At 39.1% G+C, this 12087-nt stretch overlaps 1 protein-coding gene across 1 annotated transcript; it reads right to left on the bottom strand.

The window, feature by feature from the left end:
- Window positions 1-579: 579 nt before the first annotated feature.
- Window positions 580-12087, bottom strand: KLHL31 (kelch like family member 31). The gene is made up of 3 exons (XM_009810731.2): window positions 11926-12087; window positions 8431-9634; window positions 580-6568 (listed from the first exon to the last, which is right to left on the bottom strand). Exons 2-3 carry the CDS (start codon window positions 9600-9602, stop codon window positions 5836-5838), a joined length of 1905 nt encoding a protein of 634 aa, XP_009809033.1. The 5' UTR covers window positions 9603-9634; window positions 11926-12087; the 3' UTR covers window positions 580-5835.

The raw sequence follows: 12087 nt of genomic DNA, 5'->3' as shown, positions 1-12087 counted from the left end.
ATTTCAACTGCAACTAGGCTTTCGTCATAAAAAGTCTCGCGGTTTCCAGCTGATTTTACAATACGAATAATTTGTTTGCACTGTGTGTCGACAGTTTTATTTAAAGCATACAATGAAAAATGCCAACATGCTGTTACACCTCTTAACGACAACTGCTGCATTACAAATTTTAAGTAGCAACATTCTGACATTATACTTGCAGCTTTTTTCTGTTGAAATATGTTCCCTCGTGTTATCACAGTCCATCCTTAAAGTGTATAATTAGTAAACCTATTTGTATAAGCAGTATGTCTGACACTTACAAGCCGGGGAAATGCTTTACACAAATAAGTTATATTTTTAACTTTTCTTGTTGACCACAAAACTGCCAAGGCAGCAACTAGTGTAACATCCAGTGTATCTAAATGTGTGTGTTCCCATTCTTACCAACAGAAATCAACTACGTATTCCTCATAAGTTTACTAATTGCCTATATTTTTATTGAAAGTTTAATTTTCATTGAGACAACAATGAACTCATACTAGTCTTTTGCATGGCAAAACTCATCTGGTATTAACTGAATCTCTCACACAAGCTATATAGAATTGCATGTATTTTCCTTTATTCTTTAGCAAACTTCTGGGAACAGAGTTCTGAGCAGTGCCACACTTACAAATGAGCACCAGCAACTCATTTTTCACCCCTTTTTTTTTCCAACAGGCATTGCAGAATGTGTCCTTTTCTTTATTGTGGCCACCAGTGATGAGATTTTTTGAATTAGATTCACAGATGAGCTTTTATGTACTGTTTGCATCTGTGCATCTTCTTTGGTGCTCTGTGAGTCATTCAGTTATGGACAAGAAAAGCGAAAATAAAAGGGATAAGAGATCCTCCTCTTGCATGGAGGAGTCAAAGTACAAATCTGTGCAATATAATTTTGATTACTTATAAAAAGTAGGTCTTTAACAAAAGGATGAGCAAATTCATTGCAAAAAGGTCAGGAGACTACAGTAGGACTATTGGCTTCAACTGCCTTCTCTCAGAATTTGAAAAAGATCTCCCAACTTTGGTAAACCAGGTTGAAGTGGACTGAAAATTCAATTCAACTGAGAGTTCAAGTTACAGGCAATTGAAAACTGAGTCTTGCTTTTCATAAGAAAGGCTGGGCCACCTCAGTTAGGTAACATAAAGAAAGGCTGCTTATGGAAAGGTGTGTGTTGAAGTAGGTGCTTCCTTCCAGCACGTATTTCTCAAACTTCGTTGAGAAATGGGAACAAAATCTTAGTCTACTGACTGTGCTAAGGGGCTCCATCTTTCCCTTTCCACTGTCTGGAGCCTCTTGCATCTCTCATCCTGTGTGTTGCACAAAACCCCTTGGAGAATACATAGGATTTCATTCAGCAGCCATTCCCAAGGAAGTAATCCTTACAGGGAAATCTATTCTCTAAAAAATTTCATTTGCCTGCACGGTAAGTGGGTAGTTGAATAGTGAGATTGAGGCTCAGCCTAATACCTCCACGTTGGCTCTCATTGAACATTGATACTTGTATACCCATGGACTTAGGTCTTGTATTTTAATTTTCCAAACATAAGCACATGAGAATAACTGTATATAGGAGAAGTCCCACTGAATTCAAAAAGGTACGCATGCTCATACAACTATTTGTTTGACTGTTGGGTTTGCAACTAGAATTACCAAACCCAGCTGTTACCAGTGAAAAACTCCCCCTAAACCCAGCACCCAGCATTGGTTTGGAAAGAGTTAAAACTGTAGGATCGACTAATCTCGGTTTCAGGATAATATAAAGCATGGTCTTATTCAGTCATTTCATTCATCAGGTACTTTTTCCTGCAAGAACTGCCATTTAAAAATCTCAACACAAAACACTTTTCAACACCTCATAGCTTTGGCTGATGCTAATTTTGTCTAGTTCCCTCTTTGACCAGCTAGAAGCTGCCACTTAAGCTTACTGGACTCTTGGCTGATCCACAGATGATCTTGTGGGTTAACTTCAGGAAGAGATTAAATCATCATGATCTCACCTTGATTAAGAACTAAGCACAAAATCTTCCTTTTAGCATAACTTTCGAACAGTAATTTCCTCCCTCACAACCTTGTAACAAATTCTCCCATGCAGCTAAACAAGCATGAATGAAGAAGAAAACAAAACGTTATCAAACCGTTTCACTCACAGGCTGAAGAAAGCTTATTTTCAGGTTTGAACTCCTTGGAAGCACAGATGTTGTCAACTATAAAATGCATGGGCATAAGGAATTTTGAAAGTAACAGAATATATTATTTTTTTATTTTTTTTACTATTATCATTAAAGAAGATCCCTGTAGTGTTTTAACAATCTGCATATCACACAGTTGGAAGCCCTCTGCTCTAGTTAATATCACCATATACAGTACTTCCTAAACTGCATTTTAAAATTTCTTTTTGGGATATACAATATTTCAAGTTCAACTGAGATGTTGTTATATTAAACATCTGGAAATCGAAAATAAGATAGCTGACAATGAAAGAACACTGTCCCATAAAACACAACATACCATTTTTCACAGTTCTAACAAAACAAGATTGTACATAAAAATGTCACAAATAGCTCAGTACCTTGGTATGATCAAAATAATACTAAGTCCAGCTGATATTGTCACGTATTAAGGGCCAAATTCTGGCTCAATGCACAGCTGAAGCCTAAACAGATGTTTAGAGAAAATAATATAAAGTCACACTGAAGTGCTATACTGATAACAGTACCATTTGTTAATCTGCCTAAAATTTTTGGCCTGAAGTATGTACCTAGTTTGTGCTACGGAAGGACCACATGGCCAGTGGTGCTTGACTCCTGTCCTAGGCCAGGTCTTTATGGACTTGTCATGGCCAAGGGCAGTGGAGGCTGAGGAGCAGTCTTCCTCCTGGGTATGACAGTTTTGGCAGGCATTTGTATATACTGTTCTGCCAGAATTTGGCCAGGAGTTCGAAATCCTGTACATCTTATTCAATAGTCCCAGTGAAGTCAATGGAACTTTTTTGTGAGTAAGATGAAAAGGATTTGGCCCCCAAAGTTTTTAACCCTTTAAGTAGTAAGAGAGTAGTTTCATTGCACTTAGCCCATCATTCACAAATACCTTTCTACTGTTGGCTCACAAAGAGGAAAGCGCGCAGCAATGTCTGACTACTCATAGCATTTTGGAACTGAGTTCCAAAGGGAAAAAGAGACATTTGTGTATGACAGAATTTCATCCAATGTCTGTCTGAGGCCAAAATGATTGTTTCTTCAATTCCTAAATACCATCTTACAGGTACCTTCGAAACACTACATAACTGGAGGGTGTATACCGTTATAATTGGATATGTGTATGTGTGTCTTCATTGGACTGGATGGATAAGCAACTTCATCTAATAGCATTAAAATTTTACAAAAAAATATTGGAGCAGATGGATTTTTCAAAGAGCTTCCTAAATACGTTTATATGGAACACACGGTCATGACTTTGGGAAAAGAGAAATTTTGCTCTCATCCATGAGAAGCTTTTGGTGACTGGCATGGGCAAGAACAGCATTTTTGTATTTAAAACAAAGTAATCTTACTCTGTTACACAATTACATGCTTTGTTCTGTGACCATGGACTTGAATTATTATTCATTTGATTTAAACGGGATAAAGGATAACTGTATGCTAATTAAATTAATCAAAACTGTATGACAGCACTACTTTGACCAAAAGTCATTGCAATGCAGTATATTCTAATAACATGCAGCACTCAAAAATAGAATTTGGGATTTAAAATTGTGTGGTCAGGATGCAGACGTGAACTCTGTTAGAATGGGAAAACAGGACCGAGTACCATGGAGTTTAATCCCAACCGACAGAGTGAATTACTTCATCTCTAATACTGTGTCATGCTCATGCTGATGCTCAATATGTAGCTGCAACAAAGCTACAAAGAGCAGAGTATGAGTCCTGAAAATGCTTGCCTCAACAATATCTACACGTACTGACAATTTTACAGCACTCCCCTTTTGCAAATGAGATAAAAATCTGGTTGCCTTGTAAACATTGCTAAGAGCATGCCTTCTCATTGGCACTGCAGCCTGGAAGTGTCAATGATAATCTGAGGAAACTGCATGTGAAGCCTCTATGAATTGGTTAAGACAAGTGAACTTCTGCCCTTTTGGTTATATTAAATCATTTTAGTTCCTTGTACTGCTTCTTTCCTTCCCCAACAGAAGGATGTAGACATTTTGTGCTGACAGCAGTCCTTTGGTATCAGATTCTCAGGGGACATTATAGGTTGTGTATCCCTTTGGCTAAGGGAATAGGATTAGGTTTCATTCTTAATTCCCCCAATGCATGCTGAAATTAGGAAGAAAAGTTCTTGGAAGGTAACCCGAGTTGAGTGAAGACTTCACTCTACTCACTGGGAAAACTTCACAGACTTCAACAGGCCCAGCATTAGTCTAGCGTTTGGAAAAACGTGAATAAAAGCTCCTCAGAAAATAAATAGGGCTGTAATGAAGGCTTCAAAAGGAGGTACATAATGGCATGCCCAGGAAAAGGTTAGTTTGGGTGATGTTGTGCCTATACCTGGTAAGAAAGTTGTTAAGGTATCTCTTTGGTACTATTAAGGGAAGTCTCTTTGATTTCATCCAGTTTTCCCATGATTCACCACTTTCCACACATATATCCTACTCTTAAAGGCAGATCCTGCAGTCTTTATGCCGTCTTTGTTCCTCACTTGACTGGGAATTTGTCAGAATAATACTGAGTAGGAGGGACACTCTGTGGATCTCCACTCTTAGACACCATTAGCACCTGGTACCTCCTGGCATGAACTCAGCTTCCAGATTTTGGCCCTGCTGCCGCAGTTCCTAGCTCCTTGCATTGGTGAGGACCTTCTTGAACAAGAAGACAACCGGGATGTGCATTCCTACACAGATGGGAAGAGTGGGAACAGGAGGAGACATACTGACTGACCTTCATGCCTTCCACCTGGAGTGACAGGAGAGTCTCCCTGGCATGATGAAGAGGATGGGGTGGTGGTCTGCTCCTTGGTGTACACATGGAGGTCAGGAGAGAAACCTGGCACCCAAGGCAGTCCTTGCGGCTGGCCCATAATGCTTACAGGTGCTAAGGTATTTTGTAGATTCAGGTCTTGAAAGCCATGTCACAGCATTAGATATGAGAATTAAAGGGTTTCATGGCAGAAGATAGGGATCTCTTTCGAACTTCTGAAGGAGAAAATGTTTTGAGAAATTCTCTGTGAATACCATTGCCCCCAAAAAAAGTATGCACATGCTATATGCTATATTTTTGGAGTTTTGGTTTTTTTCCCTTCTGTTTGTGAAAATAGAAAATGCTTAGAAAAGAACAAAACTTATCAATTTTATGATGACATAGCAAATTTCTGATATATGTTGAGATTTATTACTAGCAATATTTGACTTTCATTTTGGGTTCTGAAAGCATTTAAAACTCAGTATTAAAAAAGCCTCACAACAATATTCTGAAGCAAGTTTATCTCTGCTTTACAGGTAAGGAAGCCAAGGCACAAAGAAAGTAAATGATTTGCCACAGATAGTACAGTAAGTTAGTGGCAAAGTCAGGAAGAGAATGAAATTCTGCAGTTATGGGTTAACTCTCTCTTCCTGCTAAGAAAATTAATCTTATCCCTAATATGCTGTTTCATGCCACCTGTATTAAAGATCATGAAAACTGGCCAATTTGCACTGATAAAACTGTTGCAAAGCCAACGATTTTTTTCCATATAAGCACAAAAACGCTACTTAAAGGGTTAATTATACTGCTGTGCAGGTAAACATTTTTACTTATTGCTGGTTAGAGCTGTATTTAAATACTGACTGGGACAGAAGAGACTGAGCTGGCCCTGGACTCCCTTGTCTTGGTGTTGGGCATGGATATTGTACAGCAGGATACGCCGACAGTGGCCTCAGGCAGCTCATCTTCCTCTGTCCATTCATTGAGATCCGGGTTATAGCACTGAATGCACTTCTTATATTTTTTCTCTATTTCATTCCAGCCACCCACTAAGTAAATTTTCCCATTAAGGGTGGAGGCACCAGCTGTACTAACTCCGGTTTGAAGCGGTGCCACATAACTCCATTGCCCTGTGTAAGGACTGTAACACTCCACTGGGAGAACGTCAACCCTTTCGGCTCGCCCCCCCAGCTGAGACCCACCCATGACGTAGACCCTCTCCAGAAGAGACACTGCGCAGTGCCACCCCCTTGGGGTGCTGAGGCTGGACTTATCCTGCCAGCTATCTTTGCTGGGGTCGTACATGCACACCGAGCGAGAATAAGCGTTATTAATGTAACCTCCTGTGACCAGGATCCGACCATCCACCACTGCGCTGGCGTGGCAGCACCTGGGCACCTCCAGGGATGCCTTCATCTGCCACTGATTAGTTGCAGGCACATAGCATTCAACCGAGGAGAGGCACCCCTCAGAGTTACGACCACCCACTGCAAAAAGGAGACCATTGAACACATTCAGGCTGAAGTGGGTGCGCCGCTGACTCATGTTTGCCAGGTGAATCCAGGTGTTGAAACGAGGATCGTATCTGAAAGCATTAAAAAAAGAGGGTGACTGTCTCACACACTGCCCTGCTAAATTCTACAGTCCTGTCTCTGTCCCACTACTGCTGCAGCTGTGGAGTTGCTAAACTTTTAGTTATTTATTTAGTCCATTAGAAGTCAGTGGAATGAAACTGGTATTCCTGGTTACATTTCCAAATAAATTTAGTTTTTGATTGGAGAAAAAAAAACGTTTATATCATTCAAACCTGGTATTATTTCAAGAAAGTAAATCTGACTCTTTCTGCAATTTGATTTTGTATAATAACCTAATTAGAATACTGGAAAGAGATACTTTCAACATACAATACAAACTTCAGAAGTTTTTTTGGAATTTACACCTACAGCAAAGATGTCAAAATTTACTCAAAGACTTTTAAAAAACATTAGGTGGTGATTTATACTTCCAGCTTTTTAGTACTTTCTAATTGGTAAGTATTCTTTCCCTGCCACTCATATGGAGTAAGAATTATGTGTAAAGAACATCTTTGTTTCCTAACACCACCATACCTATCTGAAATAACATTCTCTGTCCTTGACATTTAAATGAGCATTTTTTAAATAGGAAATAGCAAATTATGACTCCTGAAGGAGTTGAGTGAGGTACACTAGTAGGCCCATGCATTTCTCTTGTTGCATGCTGACATGACCAGAGAATCACACAAGAAAAAGGCCATGGGAAAGTAAATAATAATTGTTAGCTGTCATACTGCATTGCCATCTGCAGCTCTGAAAGGAAGCCCACAGGCATACTGGTGTGACTTCACATGCTCGAGGTTAATGGCAGAACAGGGAGCAGAACCCATTCAGCCATGGACCACAAGGATTCCCCCCCTCCAAGGTGTGCAATGAGTACACAGCTCCTTGTGAGAATGTGAGGCATAGCTTAAAAGCAGAAGGTCAGGAGAGCAACAGCATAATCTCCTTGTCATGAGGTATTTTTCTAACAAAGTAGATCACACAATAAAAATGCTCTAGAGAAGGTTCCTTATTCATTAACTTTGCATGTTGGCTGAAGTCTTCAGGGGACGTTATCTGAGTGTTCCTTCTGGGAGCAGTAAAGGGTGTGTATTGCCATTGCATGTCTAATAGTCTGTTAGTAGATAAAAAGCTGAGTTGTCTCACCTCCAGCCTTTGCTTCAAGCTATTGTGTGCTGTCAGCTTTTAGGCTGAACTATTTAAAAACTAGTATCACCCATCTGACTACTGCATGTTAGCCTTCTGACCTTGCTATCACCAGTGCAGTCCTTGGAACACTATGGATAGGAACTGTAATATTTCAGAAGTGAGGTATTATTTGAAGCACATTGCAGAAGAGAAGCACAGCCTTCAAGAGACGGTGACATTGTTTCTAAACCCTTGATAAATAAAAAAGCTAAAGGGTACGAAATGCAGCATAAAAGCTGTTGAAAATATGGTGGATGGTACATAGAAAGTCAAGATTATATCACCTAAAAGATGTTTTTCAGAACTTTTTGTGAGGCATCAGAAGCTCTTGAAAATTAAAAAGTCTCGCCTTGTCTGATTTGGTGCATTTTAATGGTACCTTAGAACATCCCAGAACTTCCCATTTATGTTCCTATTTATTTCCTCCACTTGCAGTAAGTTTTCTTGGTTTTCCTCACTTCTCACTGTGCATGTGTAACCATGGTGAATTTTTTGCATAGCTTCAGACGCATATTTCTGTTCATTCAAACTTTAATATCGAATAGCATCCATAGCTCCCCAACACTGTCCCCTTTCTATTTAGCTGAGCAGTTCATGCTTCACATCACAAACCAGCTTGGTCTATCTACCTGCATTGTGTGGAGTTGATCTCTCCATCCCTTTTAAATAAATAACCAGTTACCTGCAGAAATTGCTGACTGCATGCTTGGCTTGGTTCCTGGCATCATTCTGGTCTTCCCCACCGGCCACATAGAGAAATCCATCCATCACTGTCACACACTGATTAAAACTTTTAGCAGGCATTTCACTCAGCTTCTTCCATCCGTTTTCAGGATCTCTGTATAAGATGTCTCTGCTAAGAGACTTTTCTGTTAGAGCAGGGCGTCCTCCAACAGTAACTAAGACTCTGAAACCTCCACGGATCCTTGTTCTTCTGGACTGCAGTGTATTCTGGTGGTAGGGAAGCAAATGATAATTCATGGCATCCACTAGGAGCTTATGGCAGTCGGCATCTTGCATCATTCTTGGCACAGTTTGAACATAATTGACAAGGTCTTGGGCTGAGATGGTACCAAAACGGATGTTACCTAAGAGATCAGCAGCAAACTTTACTCTTTTTTGGTCAAATTCCAGCCATTTTATTGCAATCTGGAATGCAACAATTTCAGAAGGCAACTGCAAGTCGTCATCTGCAAGAAGTTCATTAATCTGATCAAAAGTAAGTTTTAAGAACTGATCCGTTTCTGAAAATTCAATGAAGTTGTCTCTAATAAACTTGTGCGCTGCTTCCTTGGTTGTTTTTAGTCCGTATGTTTCTGCAATATTGGCAACATACATACAATTCTCAACACTGATTTCTTGGATTAGAAAATCACAGCACATCTTTACAAGGGTGTGAATCTGTAGGTAAATTGCTGTGGAAATAATACTACCTATTGTGTAAAGTGAGAGAGTAAGTTTTCCAGTGTAAGCATAGGTGATAACAGTAGCTAGACCCAATGGGGATACGTCATTGAGGTCTACTCTTTGAGTGGATGGATCTTTCTTTAAGATGTTGTGAAAGTAGTCACTGCTTGAAGCCATCACCACCTTATGAACACTGAAGGATTTGGTTTTGGTACTGATAGTCAAGTCACAAAGAAAATTTTCTTGTCTCATTCTGCTTAGACCTTCCAAGAGATTTGGGCTATATGATGGGTCGGAAACTTCAGACGAGATGCAGCTGAAACCATTTCCTCCATCCAAAAGTCCATTCAAGCCATTTAGTTTACTGAGTGGCCCATCTTCCACAATGATAGTCATTTCATTGATATCTGCTTTGTTCTTCTTCACATTCTTCTTCTTAGGGGCCATGACTGCAATGAAATATTACAGCCAAGAGCTTGCTAAAAATAAAAATAAAATTAAAACATTTAGAGCTACAGTGCAGTTGTGAAATGTAATAGCGGAGTGATTATGCAACAAATCTAACCTTTGTCAATACATATAAATATGCCACAAAACCAAAACAGACAGGATAATCTATCTTCCTAAGAACAATTATACTGTCCTAGATTGTAGTGTGGCTGCTTATTAATAACAATGGATACTCAAATTGTGAGGAATACACCTACAACACCTAAAAATAATTCCTTTTTTTTTAATAACAAGGTTATAAAAATAACATTCCCCTATTATCACCACATCCAAAGAGTTAAATTCTCTTCCTAAACATTAAATGAGTTTGCCAGAGTCTAAAATTTTGTAAATATACATTTAAATCAGCCATGTTCTAGATATGAATTCATTAGTCTGAAGCATAGGAAAGATATGTGTCCCCAACTTTGTTCATCCTTACTCCAGGGCTAGACTTGCAGGCGAGTTCAGAATTTGACCAGGGAATATTAAGAGTGGGAGAAATACTTTAAAAAAAAAGCAACATAAGACATAAAGACAAAGTGAATTTTTAGTATGATGTCATGATGATTTTAGATTTAGTATCTGCTCCAAATTGTTTCCAGGTTTTTTGTAACTTTTGATTTTCTAGACTGACGATATTCTATTTCCCATGTCAGATTCACAAATACATTCTACTCATAGCACGCTTTGCTTGCTTTTCAATATCAGTAATTTGAAATTTATAATCCTACATTTAGGATTTTGTCTAACTTTTATTTGAGAAAAATGTCATGGAAACATTAGCAGGACGTGTTATTTTAAACAAGTTCTTTATGTGTAAAGGTTAATAATCACTCCCTTAGAGATATGCTAGAACAGACATCTGAATTAGACTTATCAACTCTAGGCAAGTTCTAGCCCTTGCTGAAATGAAGAGCCGAGTTTTTGTCAAGTGCAATGTGAGACAGCCCCTAAGTAATTTTCAAAGGAGCTATTTCAAATAAATACACATATATGTGTAAGAAAGCACTGATCTTCAGTAACACAGTTACAACAGAAATGCTGAGATCAGTATTCAAATATATTAAAATATTCCATATATCCATTGATTTTAAAGCAATTTACACCAGCTAATTTTTTCTGTGATCCTTGCAGTCATTCATGAGGAAATGCTACCTAACAATAAAACAAACGACTGGATTATTTCAGGTAATTTAGTTAAAAACTCCAGTAATATTTCGATCTAAAATCTCAGCACATCAATTTTTTCCTTAAGCACACAGCATGTAACAAAACGGTAATTTAATTTTAGAAAGGAATGGTTGCTGCCTATGAGCAGCAGGATTTTTTTTGCTGCTACTGCGGGGTGACGACCATGTGCAGAGCAGGCGAGGGAGAAGGCCATGTGTGCCGAAAGTGTCAGTGTCAGCCCGCGCTGACGTGAGCTACCATCCCCAAAATGTTGGTGTGCCAGCGCGGGGGTCAGCTGCTGCCCGGCTCCCCCCGCTCACGCTGCATTCCAGGAGCTGCATCTGTTGAGACCTATCAGAGTCACCTCCCAGAATAGCAACCTCCAAGCAGCTTGCCATTTTAAGACAGGTTCAATCAAAGGTATAGCTGGTGTTTTAGTATACTTCGGTTGTTTAACACAACTTTTTTGCAAAAAAACCTATGCTATCCCAAGTGCCATGTATATTTGTTGACATAGAATAAAAGCAAAATGAAACTTTTGGATGTTTTTGTATGTTAACCCACATAGTTACAGCTTTGCATATTAATAGCCACAACTTTATAGCTGGCAAGGGCATATTCTTTTGGCAGTCGTATTTGTGGTTCTAAATACTTTTAGAGACCCATAACTTAAAAATTTTAATACATGCAGCACTTAATGTTTATTGCCTCACTGTGTCATTGCAGAGCTCATTTAAATCCGTGATATTTTAAGCTCTCTGTTCAAAAATGTCCACTCTCCAATGTTTTTTCCTGAAAAATACTTTTCCATCAGCAGAAATGTTATGAACTAGTTTAGTGTACAAGCACACAAGTGACAGGACATGCAAAACCAGTGAAACAAATCAAACGATCCTATAATAAATCCAAGTTACTGAACTTTGAAAACCCTGGATGATTTGGTTTTCTATAGCCGCTTGCTTTCACCTAATTTATTTCAGCTTACGAACGACTCATGCCAAAGGACATGCGGGGTCCCAAAACAATGCATTCAAACAAACAATCTTCCCCGCTCCTTTAAAATGTTACTTCTAACCACTATCAAAGTGAGGAGTTAAAAACCCCTTACCCTCCTCAGAAAAATGGTGTCCCAGAACTGTCCAAGAAGCTGTCAGTGAAAATGCCTCTTCCTTAGAAAAATAAGAAGACAAAAAGAGAGGAAAGGTGGCAAAAAAGAGTGAGAAAGATCAGAGGCCACTTGGTAAGTCCCAGCTTGTGGTTTCCAGTGTGA

The sequence above is a fragment of the Gavia stellata genome, chromosome 2 (genome assembly GCF_030936135.1).
Source record: "Gavia stellata isolate bGavSte3 chromosome 2, bGavSte3.hap2, whole genome shotgun sequence".
In the NCBI taxonomy this organism is placed as follows: Eukaryota; Metazoa; Chordata; class Aves; order Gaviiformes; family Gaviidae; genus Gavia; species Gavia stellata.
This window is presented reverse-complemented; position numbering and strand designations above follow the sequence as displayed.